At 39.4% G+C, this 22,947-nt stretch overlaps 2 protein-coding genes across 4 annotated transcripts; one reads left to right on the top strand and one right to left on the bottom strand.

The window, feature by feature from the left end:
- Nucleotides 1-18: 18 nt before the first annotated feature.
- LOC133524603 (dynein light chain Tctex-type protein 2B-like) lies at nt 19-8,220 on the top strand. 3 transcript variants are annotated; one of them, XM_061860728.1, is made up of 5 exons: nt 19-96; nt 3,025-3,054; nt 4,085-4,205; nt 5,730-5,879; nt 7,737-8,183. In XM_061860728.1, exons 2-5 carry the CDS (start codon nt 3,039-3,041, stop codon nt 7,900-7,902), a joined length of 453 nt encoding a protein of 150 aa, XP_061716712.1. In that variant the 5' UTR covers nt 19-96; nt 3,025-3,038; the 3' UTR covers nt 7,903-8,183. The 3 variants fall into 3 exon arrangements, with proteins under 3 accessions (XP_061716712.1, XP_061716721.1, XP_061716730.1); XM_061860737.1 differs by lacking the exon at nt 19-96 and adding an exon at nt 111-260 and having other exon boundaries at nt 7,737-8,220; XM_061860746.1 differs by lacking the exon at nt 19-96 and adding an exon at nt 112-264 and having other exon boundaries at nt 7,737-8,220.
- Nucleotides 1,763-22,447, bottom strand: LOC133524584 (SET and MYND domain-containing protein 4). Its single transcript, XM_061860675.1, has 7 exons — nt 21,955-22,447; nt 19,183-19,378; nt 17,966-18,325; nt 16,546-17,184; nt 15,496-15,711; nt 14,448-14,571; nt 1,763-2,005 (listed from the first exon to the last, which is right to left on the bottom strand). The coding sequence occupies exons 1-7, from the start codon at nt 22,358-22,360 to the stop codon at nt 1,814-1,816; spliced, it is 2,133 nt and encodes a 710-aa protein (XP_061716659.1). The 5' UTR covers nt 22,361-22,447; the 3' UTR covers nt 1,763-1,813.
- Between the last annotated feature and the right edge of the window lie 500 nt (nt 22,448-22,947).

Below are 22,947 nucleotides of genomic sequence, written 5' to 3' on the forward strand. Positions count from 1 at the left end.
GACATATTTTCATTACTTTCATGAGTATCCGAACGTATCCAAGTTGTCATAACAACAATATCAACGGTCATTTGTCAACAATCACAGGAATTTGAGGTTAGTTTTTTATTTTATATATTTTACAGTGGCGGATTAACCAGCAGAAAAAGCATATGCTAAGGGCCCCGCGCCTAGGGGGGCCCCGCGCTCCGACCCTGACCGTGCGATTTCGGCACGCGGAACCGGCCAAGTTCAAGTAGAACTCGCACTCCGCGGATCCCGTAAGTCAGTAACAATATTGATACATTATTATTATTTATTATTATTCTGGTTATTTTTCTTTATGACGATACCAAATCTAAAGAATTTTTAGGCTTATGAAAAGACCAAGAGCAGAGTTTAGCATAAAACTGAAGGTGCAGAGTGTCTCAAAACTTTTGTGCATGGCTAAGCTGCAGGAAACAGCAGCAGCATAGCTCGGAAACGAACAAAAGAAGATACTGTGTTAAAAATCATCTTAGTGAAAAGCAAGGAAGGATGATTTATTTATTTATTTATTATTTCAAATAACAAATTGCACCTTACAGCTAAAGCCTAATGATGATAAGCTAGTAGTAGATGAGGAGCCCGTAGGAGGTCAAAGGACGCGCTCCTCTACAGCTGGCCTGGCTCCCAAAATATGCCGAGTTGCTGCAAAGCTGTTATAAAAAGAAAACAGCGGGGCCCCTATGCAGGGCTTTGCATTCGCGTAGGCCGGATGTAGAGTCCTACATAGGGCTTGATACCCAGAGCATCCCAGCAAGTCGCACTTTCGAGCAAGAACTAAGGCCGAGCAGCAGGCGAGCCGAGATCACATTGGTTCAATTCCAAACTCATCTACAATTCAGCCTTTGCATGGTGGCGCGCCACGATAGAATGCTCTGGGCCTCCGCCCCTTATATGGAGCTCGGCCTACGGTCTCGTTCACACTATGGCATTGTTTTCATTCTAGGCTCTGCTTTCCTGCAGTTTGGCCTTCAGCTTCGCACGGGAACACTACATCATGTCATCCACGAAGACGCGCCCCGCTCTTCTTCCTAATCGCTTTGCCTAATTCCTGATAGATTAGACTATAAATCTGCAACTTTTTGGCAATGTAGAAGTTATGTCTACTAATTAATGTGTATAGAAGAACTACTATACTAGTAAAAGGTTGCACACCACACTTGTAGGTACTATAGGCGATTCGGAAGAGAAGAGGGGCGCGTTTTCGTGTATGACACGAACTAAGGATACGTCGTTTACTCCACGAATCGGTTTTTCGTGCTATATGACCAGCCCATTTCCATTTTAATCTGGCTACGCGTTTTACAACATCGGTGACCTTGCTCTGCTGTCTCAGCCACTCATTCGTTTTAAGCTGGCCATACACACTAGGGTATGCCTGCGCAGTTTTATCAACTGCACAGGTAAAACGGAGCGTGTGTGGCATTTGCCTGTGCAGTTTCCTATACAGCTTTACCTGTGCAGTTGAACTGTACAGGCAAAACTGCGCCGGCCTACCCTAGTGTGTATGGCCAGCTTTACAGTCTCTCAATGTGATACCAACCAGTTTTCTCTCTAGGGCCCATTGTGTTAGTCTACTTATATTGAAACTTTAAAAACTAAACTATAGATCATGTCATTCACGAAGACGCATGCCTTACTCGTAATATCATGTTATTAAAGGTTAGACTTGACAAATCTGCGTGTCCAGAATATCTAAATACAAAGTCCGCCATACAATCCTAAAAATAAAACACTATTTACTGTTTCATGTTTAATATAATACAAAAATTCAAACAACAGGAAACATTTACACAAGACTATAATTGCCGATAGAAAGCATAGACCTTCTCAGGTCTTGGACACAATCATAGTAGGAGCGGTACGGGGGTCTGAGTGTGATGTCATATAGCTTCAGGACCTCGATTAGCTTCTTCATGGCTTCTCCATAGTTTCCTTCCTCCATGGCGCCTTTACCAAGGCGGTATAGCATGTCTGTGTCCTGTTGAAAGAAAGATTGTTTTTAGTCTTGATGATTAGGCATTTCAGCAACAATATAGATTTTTTTATTGAGAGAGAGAGAAATAGAATGCATAATTAGGTGCGCGCGTTTTCTGCGGCCGAGGCACGTCTACACTGGCCGTTTTGTGCGCGAGGAAATTGCCTGGCCTAGATTCTCGCTCTATGTGGACTCGCTTATTTCCAAATTTTCGGTCACATTTAAACTTTTCAGGTATCAATATAAGGATTGTCATATCATCATTACGTCTTTTGGTTTAGTTCCAAAACTCAAATAACCATATTATTTACTTCATTAGGCGGATCCACACAGAAAGATCTGCCTATTTTGTTATCTTTGTAAGATCTTAAATTAGATGTTGTATATTTAATCTGCTTCCATTTGAGACCCCACACGTGTATATGAAATACATAGTTTGGGTGCTTTATGCAGTATTCACAACTAGATGGGAGTCATTTAGATGACGTCATTCCGCTAAAGTAAATGGCCGGCGATGCTGTCTCCCGGCAGTTTTGGAGACCTAGTACCGTGCCCAACAACTTGCTAAAAGTTGATAAGATAACAATTATAACTATCTCTTTCACCATTTCCCATAAGGCATAAGACTAACTTTTTGTAAATCATTTTTAATATTTCCAAGAATTTTCTAACGTCCTTGCGCTTTGTGGATTAAACTCTTGGCTACCTTTTCGGATACTCAGTTTTCTTGTAGTACACTTATATTCTATGAAACTTGGGTATAACAGGTATGGGCTTGGACGCAAACCTGCAACTTTGGTTTGAATGTGTAAAGCTATGCCTGATGGTTCCTCTACACGATAGCCCAGCGTAGGCACTGGCTGGCTGGACTGCCAAGGGACGCATTTTTGCGTTAGAGGGAGCAAGTGACATTGCTATCTCATTCCACCGCATAGCTGCGTCCCTTAGGCTGGCCTACGCTGGCCCATCATGTAGAGGAGCCCTGAACCATTCAACTAGTCCTTTTTTTTATTTATTTTCAGAAAATTAAACCACAATGGCGGATGATGAGGGTGAGAATTTAATTTTTATATTTCTTCCTTCAAATGTTTGGTTCATGCTATAGTTGTATGTTTAGAAAAAGAAAGCTAATGTTTTCAATTTTATTTGGACCTACACCACTTCGAAATAACCTTATAAGGTAAACCGTCTATTACTGGCCACCCTCCAATTACCGGCCACCTTATACTTAAAGGGATTCTGTTTAATAATCACACAATCTAAGTTAATCATCAGAACGATAGTTATTTAGTTTACTTGAATTGCGTAAATAAATAAATAGAATTCTTATTTTAGCCATTTTAGTATGAGGTGGCCAGTAATTGGAGGGTGGCCAGTAATAGACGGTTTACCCCATGTCGGTTTATTTTATATTCCAAATGTAGGACTTAGTTTCGTGTTTATATAACGACTTCGTATTATTAAATTTCCCAATTACAAATGAAACAAAAAAAATACCATACCGTTCCGATACAACGGATCCCGAGCTAGAGACGGATTTTATTGGGTAAAATAACACCCATTAATGTAGGTAAGTTGACATATAGGTATTATGAAACCACGTCAATTTCAAGTTTAGGCATTATGGGAATGTAGGAATTTAACAAAAAAAGTTAGGCATTCTGAGATTCAGGCAGTTTAAACTTTTTCCTTTTAAAATCTAGGAAGCCGAATTTTAGCCGTTTACTTATTAGTAAACGGCTAAAATTAAATAATAAATATATCAGGACACGATTCCACAGTAAGCTCAATAAGGCTTGTGTTGAGGGTACTTAGACAACGATATATTATATATATAATATATAAATATTTATAAATACTTAAATACATTTAAAACACCCATGACTAAATGCCCTTACCAGGATTTGAACCCGGGACTATCAGCTTCGTAGGCAGGGTCACGGCCCACTAGGCCAAACCGGTCGCCAAAATTAAGATTAAATGAAATCAAAGCTATTTTTGTTTCTCTCTGAGTACAGTAAATAATTTTGCTTTTATTATTTTGACGTTATTCAATTATTGATAAATATGAAAATATTCCAGGAAACGAGGATGTTGGCGAGGAGCAGCAGCCAGAGGCATATGAAGACGACGCCCTCAGTCCCGTGCCCGTGCAGCCCCTAGACCCGCCCAAGTATGAAGTTAGACCCGGCCTTGGAGACAAGTGAGTGTTAAGTGAACATAATGACCAAAGGTAGACCTTATGTGTTTACAATAAGATTTACAAATTACATATGTTATCAGTATACAAATTCACACACTGTACTCTGTATCTTTAGGTATTTAAATAAAAGTAAATAAACAATTTGTACATTTCGGGAAGTTATAACATTTATTGGTTAACCAACTAAATACAAAAACCGCCTGGATCTGTCACTGAACGACCTGATTTTAACCTGCTTTTTTTGATCATGTAATGTTTTTGTTTAAGGAGCCATTTGAGGGTAGATTTTGTTTACTTTTATTTAAATACATATAGATACAAGTTAATGACCAATGGCGCGAAACGTGGGGTCACGGTAGATGGGCAGGATATACAATATGTTGATGAATACACCTATCTGGGCCAGATAGCATTCTTCGAGAACAGGCAGTCCAAGGAAGTCGATCGACGCATCGAAAACGCCTGGAAGAGCTTCTGGTCCATGAAGGCGTTAATGAAGGGCAACCTTCCACTAACACTAAAACGCAAACTTTTCGACATGTGTATCCTGCCTATCTTAACCTACGGCGCCCAAACTTGGTCATTAACAGAAGCTCAAAAGTCCCGACTCAAGATTTGCCAGCGAGCAATGGAGCGGAGCATACTTGGAGTCCGTAGAATCGATCGGATAAGGAACACAGAGCTGCGCTCCAAAACAGGTATCGCAGATGTGGGTGTGAAGGCCGCCAAGCTCAAATGGGATTGGGCGGGGCACATCTGTAGGATGCACCCGGACAGATGGGCCAAAATAGCGACCGAATGGGCACCACAGATCACCCGAGGCAGAGGAAGGCCAAAAACGAGATGGCGAGACGACCTGGACTCATTTCGTAGCGACTGGTGGGAGCATGCACAAAGCCGTGACGAGTGGCGGAAAACAGGGGAGGCCTTTGCCCAGCAGTGGGACACAATATAGGCTATATAAAAAAAAAAGATACAGAGTATTGGTGGATCCACGCAACAACTAGATGTGCTGGCGAAGACTCAACCTCAACAAAATGTTCAACAACCTACAACTGTGTACAAATAAGTTAGAGTCAGACCAAGATAAGTTGGTAGTGATGTTGACAGTCCAGACAGTACAAGTGTTATTTATTTTAAACGTCAAACTTCTATGAACCCAGGGGGGCGAAACTGTTCCTTTCGGGCATTCCCGGCTCCATTCCACTCAGCATTGCTTCGAGCAATTATTAGGGTTCGCACAACTTGACGTCCCTTCGCGTGTACGACCATAGATAAGATAATGCCTTGAATTTTGACAACCCTAAATAGCCGAAAAGGATGGTACCATACATAAGAAAGGGAGCATGATTCGTCCCTGAATCGCTGTCAAACTTCGGTTTTGTAGGAAGTTTCTTTTCTGTACGGCAGTACTATTACTTACTCTGTGATGAAACTATGACGTTTACTTAACACTTGCAGAAGCTGGGCTATCAAAATCGTTTCCAACTTGGTCTGACTCTGATAATCTGAATGATATTTCAGGTTCCAAGCTGAGAACATACACGAGATAATAGTGACGTCCATGCAACAGCAGCTATCGGGGCGGCAGTACCGCGCCGACCAGGCGCCGCACTGGGCGCAGATGATCGCCAACGGCGTGCGACAGCGGACCCAGGAGTTGGGCATGAAGAGGTAGTCTTATCTATTTTTAGGGTTCCGTACCAAAAAAGTACAAAAGGAACCCTTATGGTGCTACTCTGTCCGTCCGGTCGTCCGTCTGTCACATTGCTAAATATCTCGAGAAGTACTTAAGCTATCTATTTGAAATTTGGAATAGTAAAGAACAACGCTAACCTAGACATATTGGAAGTGTAATATTTTTATTGTATTTATATTAATTATGGAAAATGTCCAATATAAAGAGGGAGCAAAATTTCAATGTCTAGTTACTAGGTCAAGTGGGGTATCATTTGAAAGAGCTCAAATTGAACATTACAAAACAATTTCTATTTTTCATAGAGAAAGAAACTTGACTTCTGAAGAAAAATGTGAAAAAAAATACCATTCCGTTTATTCTTATCTCCGAAGTTTACAAAAGAAATTTTATGAAATTTTTAGCATTGTAATAACATTATCATAAAAATTACAGGATTTTTTTTTAATAACAAAAACATTTTATAATTTAATTTGCTGTTTGTTGTTTATTATAGTTGAAATTCCTATGAGATTACACTAAAAACACTTTCTTTCAAATAAAACAAAAATGATTGAAATCGGTTCATATGATAAAGAATTATCCCTGAAAATCCAACATATATACAGATCGCGCAAATGAATTAGCCAATTTGCCTATAGATGGCGCTGTACACTATTGTGCATTATTATGCTAATAGTATACTTCTGGTCAAAAGTCTTTCGTGATTATAGTTACATGAGAAAATTGAAAGTTTGTACGGAACCCTCGGTGCGCGGGATAAACGAACTCGCACTTGACCGGTTTTTTTATCTGTGTTCAGAGGCGGTGCTAGGTGTGGGCGACGTGGGCCGTCGCCTACTGCCTCGCGGTCCGAGGGGCCTTGCGCCTCAAATACATATAACTGGGAAGCAACGTAAAAAGTTATTCGTTATATCATGCGCCACCAGAGGGCCTCGCTAAATGTACCTTGTCCACACCAAGTTGTGGTCTTGCTCCGCCACTGTCTGTGTTTATTTGGGAGTGTTTGTCTAGAATACCATGTCGTCTCTCTCAATCTACTTGTGTCTGTTTGGAACTCTGTGATTATCTAAATTTATGCCGGCCATACGCAACCTTTTTTCATGAGGGCTACAAAGACCGTTTTGCCTTGTAGCTCCAGATCGCGGAATGAATTTGCTTAACACATTGAGCGCCGGGAACCCACTCGGTGGGTTCTCTGTTCCTAGTCGCTTTCTTCTACAAAGCGGAATAACGCTGGGATCGTCAATTAATTTTATCTTTCTTTTCTGTCATTATACTCCTTACTAAATTTGCTTCCCTGCTTCACTTAAATCACGACTCATGTGCACATCAACTATTGACTATTGTCAGATAAGTCATTTTTGTCTTTCAATCTGTGTAATTATAATTATAACCCTCATAACCGGGATTTCAAATGTCGAATGCGAATCCGATTGTCCAGGATGCGAATGTCCGCATGCGAATGTTAGGGAATATGTAGTTGTTATTGTCATTCCTAATTAGATAAAATCTGTTAGTACATAAAATATAGAACGGGATCTTATAAAGTGCTGTCTATTGGTAAAAATGCATGACTTGAAAACAGTCTGCGTGCACTGCCCACACGCGAGGCGACGAGACAGGACACGACCTGCGCACATTCGCAAAACATTCGCTTCATTTGATGCGAATGCGAATGTCGATGCGAATATTTAAAATTGTGCGAATATTTGTATATGCGAATGCGAACATTCATGACATAACTACATTACAAAAAGTAAAAACTGGCTATTTACTAAGTATATATTCTTTACTCAAGAAAATAACTCATTTCCAATCTTTGCTCATTTCAGGTACAAAATCCTAGTCCAAGCCGTGATCCTCGAAATGAAAGGCGCCGGCATCAAGATGGGCCAGCGGTGTCTCTGGGACCCCGAGACGGATGACTATGTGCACGGTCTTTACAAGGACGGTAGCATAATGTGCCACTGCACCGTCTACGGCATATACATGTACTGAGGCAAGCGGGACTACAGCAAGGTACATTTGCATTTGAGTAGGGAGGATTTTACTTGTTAAATATGGTTATAAAAGCATAGACAAGCGACTGTGGCCACGGTTTGCATCGAAGAGAATTTGAAATAGAAGTGGATTGTCAAAGAAAATTTTGTAGCCACTGTAAATTTACTGTCATCTTTAGACACATGATTAAAACTTTTAGAACCTTGACTTTGATCCTTATTATTTCACTGATATGTGTTTAATTTGTTAAATATATAAAAGTGGCGCCATCTTACCGAGCATAACCCAAAGGTTGTGGCGCCATCGCTCGAAACGATGCCGTTTGATCTATTAGATGGCGCCACTTTTTGATATTTAGCAAATTAAACACATATCAGTGAAGGAATAAGGATCAAAGTCAAATGGCGTTCTAAAAGTTTTAATCATGTCTTGATAGATGGCAGTAAATTTACTGTGGCTACAAAGTTTTCTTTAACAATCCACCTCTATTTCAAATTCCCTTTGGTGTGCACCGACTATGGTGGGTCAACTTTTGTCCTGCGTTATTCTGTCCAATGAGCCAGAGACCTCTCACAGTGTCATTGACCGCCGGCGTAATTGGTGAGTCAGCAATATAATAATGCGATAGAGATAGAAAAGGGCAGGTAAATGTATGAAATTCTTCTTGCTTAGCGTCTTTACTATATTATATAATAATAATATAATAATTCAGCCTATATACGTCCCACTGCTGGGCACAGGCCTCCTCTCATGTGCGAGAGGGCTCGGGCTATAGTCCTCACGCTAGCCCAATGCGGATTGGGGACTTCACATACACCTTTGAATTTCTTCGCAGATGTATGCAGGTTTCCTCACGATGTTTTCCTTCACCGAAAAGCTAGTGGTAAATATCAAATGATATTTCGTACATAAGTTCCGAAAAACTCATTGGTACGAGCCAGGATTTGAACCCGCGACCTCCGGATTGAAAGTCGGACGCCATATCCACTCGGCCACCACCGCTTACTATATTATACTCATGCAAATGTATCTAACTGGTGTCAATTAGTGATGAACGAAAACATTTTCAACATGTGAATCGATGTGATAGTGACTTTTATACGTTTTTTATCGCGTGGTGTGTTATTAAATAATGTACGTATTAAGAATATACTTACTTGGACACATACTTGATGTAAAATACAGGGTGATATCGGAGATGCGATTCAAAAAAAGCGGCCAAGTGCGAGTCGGACTCGCCCATGAAGGGTTCCGTACCATTTATGACGTATTAAAAAAACTACATACTAGATCTAGTTCAAACCAATTTTCGGTGGAAGTTTGCATGGTAATGTATATCATATATTTTTTTTAGTTTTATCATTCTGTTATTTTAGAAGTTACAGGGGGGGCGGGACATTTTACCACTTTGGAAGTGGTAAAATGTCCCCAAGTTAGTCTCTCGCGCAAACTATTCAGTTTAGAAAAAAAAGCAATACATTTTGGGGGTTCCCCATACTTCTAAGTATTACTGAAACGCACAATTTTTTTTTTTCACCAAACCCATACGTGTGGAGTATCTATGGATAGGTCTATCTAGGGACCCTTCATGGGCGAGTCCGACTCGCACTTGGCCGCTTTTTTCTTAGACTTTACTTCAATTTATTACCATCAATTTGCTATATAGAGAAGCCATACCAAACAATGAAATTGTCGCAATCGCAACTTACGCGATCAAAGAGTCGGAAGCGCCATAAAATTCATGGCGCTTACGCGTTTAGGTCGCGAGATTAGAAATCAAAATCGCTGCCAACTTATCTTGGTCTGGCTCTGCTGATAAAAAAAAATAGCCTTTATTCTACCATAATAGTTTACAATAACACATTTTTTTAATTGTATTTAAAATATACGAATTGTTTAGATAGTAGTATTATTCATAAAATATAAAATATTCGATTTAAGATTTTGTTTCAATTGGTTCTATCATCTATTTTTATCACAGTCCTCTAAGTTTAAGGCTATTCACTATTACAACTATTAATAGTTTTACCAGAAATTTAATATTCATTTTAAATACTTAAATAATTATCTTTTATTAATTATGGAAGTCGCCTCTTTGGCGTAGGCCTCCCCCAGTGTTCTCCAAGTGTCTCTATCTTGAGCTAATCTTCTCCATACTGTTCCACAACGTTTTCTGAATATGTCTGCCCATCGTGTCTTTGGGTGACCGTGCTTTCGTGTTGATTTTTCTTTTAGTGGGGTCCATTCTAAGATTTTCCTTGTCCATCTATTATCTTTTATTCTACTAATATGTCCAGCCCAATTCCATTTCAATCTTCGTATTCTCTCAATGATGTCAGTTACTTTAGTTTTCTTTCTTATATAATCGTTTCTTACTCTATCTGATATTTTAATTCCTAGCATACTAGGTTCCACTTTTCTCTGTTCTATGGCTAGTTTTGTTTCATGTTCTTGACGTAGCGCCCATGTCTGGCAGCCATATTATGTTACACAAGGCAGAATTGCAATTTCATATAGTTTTCTCTTTGTATTAATAGATATGTCCTTATTTTTCATAATTTCTCGTAAGCTCCAGTATTTTCCCCACGACAGGGCAATTCTACGTTTTATTTCTTTATCAGTTTGTTCTTCAAAAGAGATCAGCTGACCCAAATATATATAACCTTTAACATATTCTATTTCCTAGTCATCTTTGGACCATTAGACATAATTTTTGTTTTTGAAGTGTTTATTGATAAACCGACTATTTTACTTTCCTTTACTGATTCTTGTAACATTTCCTCTAGTTGGTTAGGATTTTCTGCAAAAATGACAATATCATCCGCGAAACGTAAGTTGTTCAGGTATTCTCCATCAACCTTTAGTCCTTTGTTATCCCAGTTAAGATTTCTAAAGATCATCTCTAGCACTGAACAAAATATTTTCGGGGATATCGGATCGCCTTGACGAACGCCTCTCTTAATGGGGAAAACTCTTCTTCCCCATTCTACTTTAATCTTTGCTGTGAGGTTTGTGTACATATTATACAGTAGTTCTTTGTGAGGCTCTTCTATTCCTTGTTGTGCAAGTGCTTCCCAGATTGCGACATATTCTAATGAATCAAATGCTTTCGTAAAGTCAATAAAGCATAAATATGTAATTCTTCTATATTCATTAGATTTTTCCACAATCTGTGTGACAACCTGTATGTGGTCTGTGGTTGAGAACCGTTTACGAAATCCAGCTTGTTCCCGAGGTTGATTTTCATCAAATTCCTTCGTAAGACGGTTTAATATGATTTTTGAGAATATTTATGGCCTATAGTTCCCTAGGTTGCCTCTGTCGCCTTTTTTTATGTAATAATGTTATTGTAGACTGACCATTGTACAGGAATTTCTTTGCTGAATTAGATGTTGTTAATTAACATCTGACTGACTCTGCTGATAATCTGGTCCAAATATGAGTAATTTCAAATTATCAGTGAGACAAACGAATAATTTGATAACAAAAATTATTTCAATGTGACTGGTTAGCGTTGCTCATAACTAGTAGTTAACAGTTATTAACTACGTATTCCAAATTTCAAATCGATAGCTCAAGTAATTCTCGATATATTTGGCAATATGACAGACAGTCGCAGCATAAGGGTTCCTTTTGTATCTTTTTGGTACGCAAACCTAAAAATAAACAGACTATAGTTTTTAATTTTTTTGTATTTGTTTGTGAAAGGAAACTGTGTTTATGTCTGAGGCATCCCAGGCCCAAACGGATGAATCGATGAATGCTGTTTTTATCGAAAATCTGTCGAGATGTTACTTAGCTGTGTTTCGCAGAAATTTTAACTGTCATCTTCAAGATATTCACGAGTTGCGACCAATCGCGCACGTTATGCGAACTCATCTACCAATCGCGCTGAAGCGTTAGACTGCACGATTGGCTCGAATTCGTGTGTGTGACACCGCTGTACTGGACCCATTCTTAGTGCCCGTAAGGCCCGTCTATAGATATATATCAATGCTATGTAGCAAATCATGTTATCAATCCCCACAGTAACTCTTTTGCTAGCGACGGCGTCGTCATAAGCTATCGCGCATGCAAGGACATAGACGACAATAGTTGTTATAAATATTATAGTGTATTGTAGTATATTATAATGCGTACAATACACGCTGTAGTTTTACGACTTTGATAACTTTTATGTATAACATTCTTTAGGTAAATTTAATATAGGTAAGATATATTGAGGTTATTGGGCTAGGTGATAGTAATCTTATACCTTTAAACGAGCAATTCTTGTATATATATATATATATATTTATATATTTCCGGGATCTCGGAAACGGCTCTAACGATTTCGCTGAAATTTGGTATATGGGGGTTTTTGGGGGTATACAATCTATCTAGATAAGTCTTATGTTTGGGAAAACGCGTGTTTTCGAGTTTTCATACGTTTTTCTTTCGACGCAGAATATGGTCGCTAATTTCGTGTTGCCGGCCACTGTCCGTCTGGTCCAGCGGGTTAAGACGCGGACTGCTAAACGAGTGTTACGGGTTTGAAGTTGAAGTTGAAGTTATTATTTGGATAACGCTTTATGCAAGTAATGTTCAATATATCACTCGATTTAGAAAATATTATGTTTAACAATGACTGTCATACAAAAAAGAAGATGATTTCGAAAACCAAAATTATCTTTATGTTGTATTAGATAAGATAGACTGGGCAAAGTGTAGAAGATTGAGTAGGAAAGCGGACCCTGGCGCTAGGCCGGGAAAACGCTAGATTGAAAAGAGAGATTAGTTAAGATAGACTTGGGGAAAATTCCAAATTGTTGGCTTGGACATTTTGTCACAGTTCACATACGAGTACTCCTAAAGCTGGCGACCGGAGCGAAAGGCAATGGCAGTGTATCAGAAATAACCCGATCACGGAATAACTGTAGTTTAATTTTGTCCAATCACTGTATAAGTAAAAGAGATTTTTCATGATCAGACTTAAAGCTCAAGATTCCCACATTGTAGTTAAATACGTTTAGACCATATAACACTAGACCCTACTCATAGTGTTGTGTTCCTGCCGGTGAGTAAGGTTGCCAGAGCTCAACGAGGGGCGGGAGGGGGTTAGGGTCGGCAACGCGCATGTAACTCGTTTGGAGTTGCAGGCGTACATAGGCTACGGATACTGCTTACCATCAGGCAGGCCGTATGCTACATGCTGACATAGTATAAAAAAAAGACCTACATAACTCTACAGACGCGGAAACTTTGAATACGTATTTATCATCTTTGTTTGAGCAAAACATTGTCGTCCATTTGACATACACTAATGCCTTATACAGCACCAGATTGTTCAGTCACCCCTGTTTGCTTTATGTGTTACATGCTATTCGTAAATTGACGGAATGCGAATATAATTGTTGTTTCAGATACATGATAAAATGTTTATGAATATATACTGAGAGTGAAACAATTATTACGTATGTTGAATTTAGTTAAGGGCTTCCAATGGGTGCAATTTGCATAAGACTTAATTTTGCTTGAGAGTCCCACAAAGGGCCGTCAAGCGAGCTATGCTTGGAGTTTTCATAGCGAGATCAAATTAAAAATTAGTAGATACGCGAGAGAACCAAGGCTTTTTGATGCATTTTTCTACATTTAGGACTAGAACCTTTCTTTAATTGATCCACCTACCCTTTTGGTCATTATCATAAATATGTCGCGTGGGTTTGATGCCTATGACTTCACCTTCTATCTTTTTTTGCTTCCAATCCTAATTGCGGTTATCCCCGTTTCATTTTCAGAGTGCATCGTACTTTAATTATGGACGACTTCTCCCGGGGTTCCAATACACAATAGTACATTGTGCAACGAGGGGGGTAAGTGAAATTTTGGATACAAGGGTGATAATACCCGACGGCCGCAGGCTGAAGGGAATTAAAGACCCGTGTTTGCAATATTCTTACCCCCCAAGTTACACACAATGTTTTTCATCACACTTGCAAAGAAAAACCTAAATTCTAAGCGAAATAATTCTTAAATACGGTGAATTTTGTAATTTCTTGACAGGTAAGGCATCGAAGGCACAGACCTATTCGGCATTCAGCCACGATTGAAAATTGTATAAAAATATTTTAAACGGCTGTTAAATTAATAAAATTAAATAATTTTAAACATAAACAAAAATATTAAATTGTAAACGTCAGTATTTTAAAAGTAAAACTCATTTATGCTACTTGGTTTGTATGAATAAGTAACATAATTAAAAAAAAGCGAAATTCCCTAGGGAGTTATAACTTTTTTTTTTCATAAGTCATAGCTCCCGCGGGAACAATATAGGCCTTTGTCCTTCAGTACACCTGCATGAAACAAGGTCTTTTTCGAGCAAGTGTGATGAAAACATACTAAAAGTGGTTATCGGCTCTAAACTATGATCCAGCATGAGGGAGGGCTAGTGGAGACGTGAGTCTTTTCATAATGTTAGGGTACTGTAAGCACGGTCCGCTCTTCATGAACGTAGGGCACAGCAATTACGGGGCATGGCTGTCACGAGTATGATCAATACTTGCCTGTAGAGACTTGAGGCCCTTCATAATGTTAGTGTACTGTAAGCACAGTCCACACTGGATCATGAACTCCTTCGCGTCGTAGGGGACGGCGATCACGTTGGGGCACGGCCGGTCAGAGTCGCATCTGAAAAGGATTTTATATACAGTGTTGGCCGAAACGTTACGTGTAAGCACTCATCAGTGCGAATGAATATAAATTATATTCTATTAAGAAATGAATTTAAATTCATACGCACTGATCACTTGATCAGTGCTTAGACATACGAAGGTTTAACCATTACAAATTGAACAGTAAACTGTAATCGTCCGTTACGAGTTTACGGTTCAATTTGGTCAATTGCCATTAACGTTCGGCCAACACTGTTTATAACAGTGTTGGCCGAAACGTTATGTGTAATTAGATTTATTGGTTATGTTTATGTACCACCGTCAGTGAGCAGTACATCTCCAATCGTTTGTAGTACTTAGGTTTGATATTTGATTTGATACAGAATCTCTTAAAATATATTTGCCACTGAATAGGTACTTTCTATCCCTAGTTTAAATACCGGTTCTCCCTAAAAATCACAGTTTTCTATCCACTCTAATAGAGTCCGTCTAAGCAAACTGCACAGATATGAAGATAACAAAGCATGGGAGAGTCATTATAAACGTCATATTTTCATAGAAATGTCATATTAATGATGGCAAGGCCTCACTTTGTCATTGCAAATGCCATGCCGAGTTGGCTTGGTTCGACTTAACTCTCGACGCAAAAATATAGGTGTTTTATGTTTGACGCCAATGTTTTTCTGTCTGTGGCGTCGAGCTCTCCAACGGATGGACCGACTTCGCTGTGAGTCTTTTTACGTGAAGGTAAATTTACTTGCGGTGGTTTTCTTAGCTATGTTTGATAGAAATCGATTCAGCAGTTTAAAGAATATGAGCTTTTTCCAAAATCATGTGCTTAAGGCGTTTTTGGCATACTTATAATGGATTTTTTTGGAATGTAGCGCAGGGGGTTTAATTTTTTTTTAAATATAATCAATTTACTAAACCATAAACTCACTTAAATCTCATATAGTTCTCCGTCATCTCCTCATAGAGAGGCCAGTTCTCCCGACAGGGCGTGCAAGTACAGTCGAACCAGTACTGCTCCTTCAGTTGCGCTTGTCGCTCCGCCTTGGGCACAGTCGTGAATATGGGCCCGTAGTTCTCCGCTACCTCTTCGCCTTTGGGTATGTTCTTGACGGCTCGAACTACGATGCGGTTGCCGCTGAAGTACCTGGTTTAAAAAAATTAGAGGAAACTTCGTACTTCTTAACCTTTCATGTCAACCACCACACGATTAACAATCGTCGGATTCGTGGGTTCAAACCTCGCGTGTGCTGTATGGACCAGAAAAATAATTCGCAATAAAATTTAAAAAAATGTCAATTTTTGGTCAGGATCCTTATTATGCACAGGCAAGAGGTTAAAGGGAACAGTATAGTTACCGCATTTGCCAATCTAAATTGAAACATCGCAGAGCAATATAGGTTAGGACTAGAAAAAGTGATCCGGAAAAGAACATCAACCCCAACCCAACCACTGTGTCTCGCTTATACACACGTTATACACGTTACACTTTCGATTATGTAGTTTGACTAGCCCTTTTTCGTTTACGTTCACTCTTCGATCGTGTAGTCATGTCGGCAATCTTACTTACTAATCACTCGGAGCATCACAGCGACATTCGCCGTAGTAATATAATACGTTTTATATTTTAAATGGTCCACCGTGTAGAAAAACGGATGCTATGGCTCATCCGTGATATGCTTTAAAATTTGCGTTGTCATCGCGTGTCACTTTATTGGTGTCACGACCAAGTATTCATTAGTTTTAGCTGTTATGGAATTCACAGCGTAACTCAAAAATATGGGTTCGCAAGAGCCAAGCATATCTGTGTGATATACATACGAAAGTAATAAAATACTAGTTTCCTTTTGGCTGTTAAGACTTTGGCGCATCCTGGATACTTACAGCAGATGCGCATATCTTAGTTTTTGCACTAATGTAATTATTCATGTCTTAGTATGCAAACGACTGTTTTGTATTTAATTAATACCTTAACACTCACCTCACGACACCAGGATCGCATGAATGATTGAACAGAGCGAGAGTGGGAAACACGGCGCCAGCAATAAACACGGATTTTCCACAATGTTTTATAACATTCTGCCCCACTTTAGGTTTAGGGCATTGAAGCTCGAAAACCTCGTGAGCGTTGAATTGCAGGACTTGAAGATTCTTCAGAATCAAACCACCGATCAGCGCCATATCTTCTTTGTAAATCTCATTCACACCCATCGTTTTCACATCATTAGATTCTACAGGAGTTTTTCTTGGCTTTCCATCGAAGTAGCCACTTATTTCAAGCAGTTTTACTAAGAAAGCTGTCATTTGAGTCCTGTGCAAGAAATCCTGCTTAGTTCTCTTGTCTTCGTGAGATACCAGATGATATATATTTCTGTAGTCATCAGTCTGGTACAGCCCTGTTGGTTTGATGTCTAAGTCTTTTAGGTTTTTGAAGTATTCCTTTTTGTTTTGGGTGATCATTCTCAGGGCGATGTGGCAGGTGATGGAACAGCCTGACTGCCAGAGTAGGGGGAGGATATGGCATTCGTAGGCGTGGTAGGATTTCTGTGCAGCCTCCAAGCAGTTGTCGCTGCAGAAGATAACGTTGGGACAGTTTGGACACGCCAGAGGGATTGGGCACCTGGAAAAGCGAATAGGTATACTCGTACATGCCATTGCTGTGCAGATATCTTTTTACAAGACAAATTAAATTCGATAGACAGACGATGACCATCGATCTGTTGGATAAACCCTAAACATTTTGTCTTTATGCATTTTTAAGGTATTTACTTTTATGGTATTTAGCTAGCAAATCAGTAGGTACTTGTACCTACACTCATACACTGTACATGTATTTTTTTTTAAACGGCTTATATTATCTTAGCTGATAGTCGTTCAGCTCACTGAGACAGATAGCCATAAGATTGGTTGACTATTGGTTGCGACTCAAAACATTTTTGGAACTTCTGGCAGTTCTGGCGTTCAAGTGTGGCCTTCTAGTTTTACTTTACGTCAGGTGGCAACTGGCAAGAAGTTAAAAAACTTAAACATGTTAATGTCACTTCTATCACTTCGTAATGTAGCTTCGGTAATACGAATAATACTCTGTCGCTCTGTCCTATACTATTTTATATTACACATTGACGAATACCTAGTGCCTGCGCCAATTTTGGGGATAAGTTGTCACGCGGACCCCAGGCTCGAATGAGCCGTGGTAAAATGCCGGGACAACGCGAGGAAGAAGAAGATTGACGAACACCTAGTTTTTAAAATGCGGACGAAAATTAAGTGCACCATCCCTGATGTTAAAGACAAGCTTACAGAAGGTATACAAATAGTAGAAAAAAGCGTTAGCTATTAAAATTAGATACTTACAAATATTATTAGTTCGCAACAAGTTCACTTAAAATTTTAATACTTACTTTGTAAAGCAATGCTGACAATGAGTCTTCGAAAATTCACTCAACAATACACCACTATGCGGTCTCTCTATCAACAACACCTCTCCCGCACCAATATCCCTAGTAGCAGTAGCGAATCTCCCTTGGCTCTCACTATAGTTAATCTGGATAGCTTCGGAAGCAGCGGGGTAGTTCGGGTTATGCTTTCCTGGTAGTTTTGGTTTAGGTGGCGATTTTTTGGCCGGTGCTGGGTCTTTTGGATTGCCGGCGAGCACCATACCCTTGTTGAGTAATTCGATCATGAGTTTTGAGTCAGCCAGCATCTTCTGCCTTTTGTCACTGGCTAGTTTTGAGGCGCGGTCGAGGGCTTTGATTGTTTCTCTGAAGCAAATAAATAAATAAAATAAATGCACTAGCCCCAAACTAAGCAGAACTTGTACTATGGGTACCAGGCGACGATATATAGATTTATACATATACAGAAATACATACTTTGATACCGTAGATGAAGTCAGGAACAAATATTAGGCAGTTAAAATAATAGGATTATTGTTGGTGTTGTCGCGCAGAATGTATTGCAGATTTATTTGTTGGTAAATAGAGATATTGACAGCCTGACCGGCCATAGTTGAAATTGAATATACAGCTAAAGATTAAGATGCTGTACCCACTTCATTAGCTTATTGATGTTGGATTTAGGTACATTTAAAATGCCGCATGTAGCTTGTACCAATAATATTGGCAAATTGCGCACAAAAGATAAATCGTCATTGTAAGTGTCGCCCCGCACAATTTTTCTTGAGTTTTTTAACATAGAGTTTTCGAATAACGACACATACGACACATACGTATTGATCTCTCAAATTTCTTATCCTCCAGGTCTTTACTTAAAAATGTAAGGTAATAATGAAAGAAAACTTATAAAATGTATCTATCTAAACTACGTTACTACCAATTAAATTCCATGGTTACTGGATAATTACTAATATTGGATCAACACGTTCCCTGTCCGGCTGCCCCTAGTGTGGGGTCATGAAGCTTTATTTCAGGAGTTCGTACATCCACAATGTGTTCACAATTTCAAAGTAAAAGCACACTTGGACGTGTGACTTTATCATATAATCGTATCGTTTTGCATGGGGACAGTGCACGTGTCAATGCTTATGATATTGTCTAGCCTGCCAAACATGAAAAGTGTACTTAGTTGAACTTATGATCTCGCTGGATCGAAAACGTACTTAAACGCGGTAACAGCCTCCTGGTTCCTCTGCAGCACGAGCAGACACCTGGCCTTCCGCTCCTGCACCTTGTACTTCAGGTGCTCAGGGTACCCCAGCGCCAGGCAGCGCCGGATGTCCCCCAGGGCTTCTTCGTAGAGTCCGATATGGTTGAGCGCCGCTGAGCGATTAGCAAGAAGAATGGAGAGCTCCTCACCTGGAGAAAGGTCAGTGGCGTTTTAGATTTTTTTAATATCATACGACATTCTTACACAATTTTACTAAGCTCCACAGTAAGCTCAAGAAGGCTTGTCTGGTGGGTACTAATATCATAAATGCGAAAGTCTGTCACCTCTTCACGTTTAAACCACTGAACCAGTTTAGACGAAATTTGATATGGACATAATTTGAGGCCCGGGTAAGGACATAGGGTAGGTTTTATCAATCAATCATCATCATTTCACGCAGACGTAGTCACTGGCAGAGGTTAGTAATATATAAATACTTAAAACCCAGAAAACTCCCAAGATTCAGAAACAAATATCTGTGCTTATCACACAAATAAATGCCCTTACCGGGATTTGAACCCAGAACCATCGGCATCCTAGGTATGGTTACTACCAACGGCCAGACCGGTCGTCACGGTCATGGTCTCATGGTCGATGTCAGTTCTTATTTTTACGTCCAAACTATCTTCTACCTACGACTTTTACTGCGTAGTAATTAGTAATACCATATTTAACCTTTTCGACGCCGTGTCAAACACAAAATGTCACTCGGACGCCACTTCACCGAAGTGTCATAACTGAAATTGAACTTTATGTATATGCACGTAGGTCTATGTTGCTCTGTGGTCTGTGACGGATTGATCCGTCTTCGGCGTTGGACCTGCGGTTCAGATATATCCGTCGTTAGCGGCATGAAGGTTAATGGTTGGTAAGAGATCATTTACGTGATGAAAGCTATCCAAGATTAGTTTCCGATTCGCCGAAATCCGAAACAAGAGTCCGATGAATCGGATATCCTTTCCCGGACTAACTAGGTATCTAACCAAATTTCATCGTAATCTGTTCAGCGGATAATCGCGAGGAGGTTTTACATAATTGCCCTATTTGTCCGACGGATTGCATTGAGATAACATCTGTCAGCCGTGTCAGCGTACCCTTCCTGTTTGTAAAATACTATAATTGATCGGTACCGGTCAAATTGCTCCTCTATACGATTGGCCATCATACTGGCCCATTAAGGTGAACCAGCGTGTAGAGAGCGTAGTGGTATCGGATAGCTTATAGCGCGGCGGGATGGCAATGGATGGCCACGATGTCGGTTTTTCGTCAGAACATCAAAGGTAGTGGCCGTAGTAGGCCAGCGATGGTGTGTACGCAACTACACGTTGCCCATTCCATCGTATAGAGGAGTCATCACCATCGCATGGCCATCTCACTGGTCCAGCACTGGGCCATCGTGTAGAGGAGCCAAAAGAATTAAAACTTCAGAGTAGCCCCTACTACTGTAGAGCAACATTCAATCACGTAATTAGGTTAAGTATTACATACAATTCACGTATTAATAGCAATTATCAGAGGAATTGGCGCCTATGTTTCCAATACAAACAGGATTCCATTAAAACTGTTAAATTATATATGCAGTGCGCATTTTTCTGCGTAGAATTCCATATGATTTGTTTGTTTGATTTATCACGATCAATGTTATGAAACTTATGAATCATCAAATTAACTGAGTCTAGCGAATAGTAATAAATGCAACTTATCTTCATACCTAGTAGCATTGCTTAGAAATAAAGTGCATACAATAATAAAAGCGAGGCGCCTGAACACCAAAAATCAAGAATATTAGTATATATGTAGGTTTACCTATTATAAGGTGAATAAGTTAAGTACTTATTGTATGTAGACAAGTAACGGGCAAGTAGAAATTTCGACTATCGATTATACATACGTACTGGGTTAAAATATTAAGCATCCATATTTTTTACAACCCTTTGGACCGCCATTTTTAGTTTGTCACGCGTATTCCGACAGCATAAATTCACTATGTTGTTTCTAAGTATAGTATGTAAACTTTACTTGAATCACGGACTTTAATTGTTGACGGTATACTTTACATTGGACATTTCATACCGTTAGTATTGACATCCAAATTATCTTGAACTCTAAATACATCAACAATTAAGTCTGTGACCGTACATAGTTATTTCTGCGAAAATGTAAACGTTTTTGTATATATTTAGAACATAATACGAACGTACATATAATGTAGAATACTTATCAAGTTATCACACTATTAATTTGTTTACATGTTAACAAGAGAATCAACAGTTTAAAATTCGCGCAGCTCTCAAAGAATGTAGGTGGCTCAATATATAATCAATAACTTGACATGTGCGTTGAGACTGTAATTAATCAAATACGACATCAGTTAATTATAGAAGTAGATAAAGAAATATCAAGTATACATATTTATTTTATCAGTAGTAGGAGTAGTAGGAGGGTATGAATCCCAGTTTTTTCGTCAAAAATGTAAGAAATTTTACTCGTTCGAGGGTCGCACGTCTTGATCGCCTTGTACAGAAATGTAACGCACACGCCAACATGGGTTCAACCATGAAGTTTGACAATACGCCGCTCTAAGCGCCAAAGAGTAGTACTATATACCACAGCACCCCCCGACGCATTTAAGGGGTCTTTGCGTTCAAATGGTTAGAAACAGCTCAAGGGTGTTATAATATTGGTCAGTACTGTAAACACTTTTTCTAGGTCAAACCATACTTACTTTCCTGTTTTGGCATAAAAATCATGCTCTCCGTGTACAACTGCATAGCACGACCCCAATCCCCTTTCTGCACCGCCGCATTTCCCCCGTCCTTCAACTCTTTTGCCTTTGCGACGTCTTTCCTCGGCATTTCCTGACATTTTACCTCCAACTCATAATTCTTTATCAAAGGAAGACTGCACAAATAGGAGACACGCTTCGCATCAGTCTCCAAATTAGCGAAGTTATTCCTCGCTACGTCGTCTATCTTTTCGTTTATAGTGTCGTGAAACTTTTTAAAGAAACCAACCGTGTTTGTGGACATTTTAAAGCTTGCACTGTTTCCTCGACTATACACGCTGGGTAGAAAGTGATTACTGATTTTATAGGTTAGGCGACGTAGTACAGAGCCGGCGCGAGCATGCATCTATTTTTAACTACGACCGATCTTTCAGTAGGTCTGTGCTCGATCTATATAGATGATAGGTGAAATGAAACTTCAATATCACTCTAGAAAGCTCATGTAATGTATTATAATTGTCTTTTCGGCGTTCCACAAGTTCCATAACAGTGTTTTAAGTGTTTACAAGTACAAATACACCTCCAATTTTTTTAGATACCTACCTACTCCATTTTTACGGCAATTTTCTATTTGGCACTACGATCTACTAATAAATATTTGTTTAGCGATCCAAATTAGACAGTACCTATAAACGGAAAATACGATTGGACAAAAAATCAATGTGTTCTTTTCGGTCTAACGACTATATTATACCCAAGTACCAAAATATACGCAGCCTCGAACAGTAACGCAGTCCGGTCTGTTGGAGATCTAAATATAATGGTTGTTACACACGGTTGCAATTTCAATAACCTTTTCGAAGTCAACGATCTTTTAAGACCTTCGAGGCGAAATTTCTGGAATGATATCTTTTGTAAAAAATGGATGAATCGAGCCAAAATCCCAGCCATTGTTGGGAGGTATGATTATTTTTTTGCGACGTCCGCCGGGGT

Source organism: Cydia pomonella, chromosome 1, assembly GCF_033807575.1.
Source record: "Cydia pomonella isolate Wapato2018A chromosome 1, ilCydPomo1, whole genome shotgun sequence".
NCBI classification, from domain to species: Eukaryota; Metazoa; Arthropoda; class Insecta; order Lepidoptera; family Tortricidae; genus Cydia; species Cydia pomonella.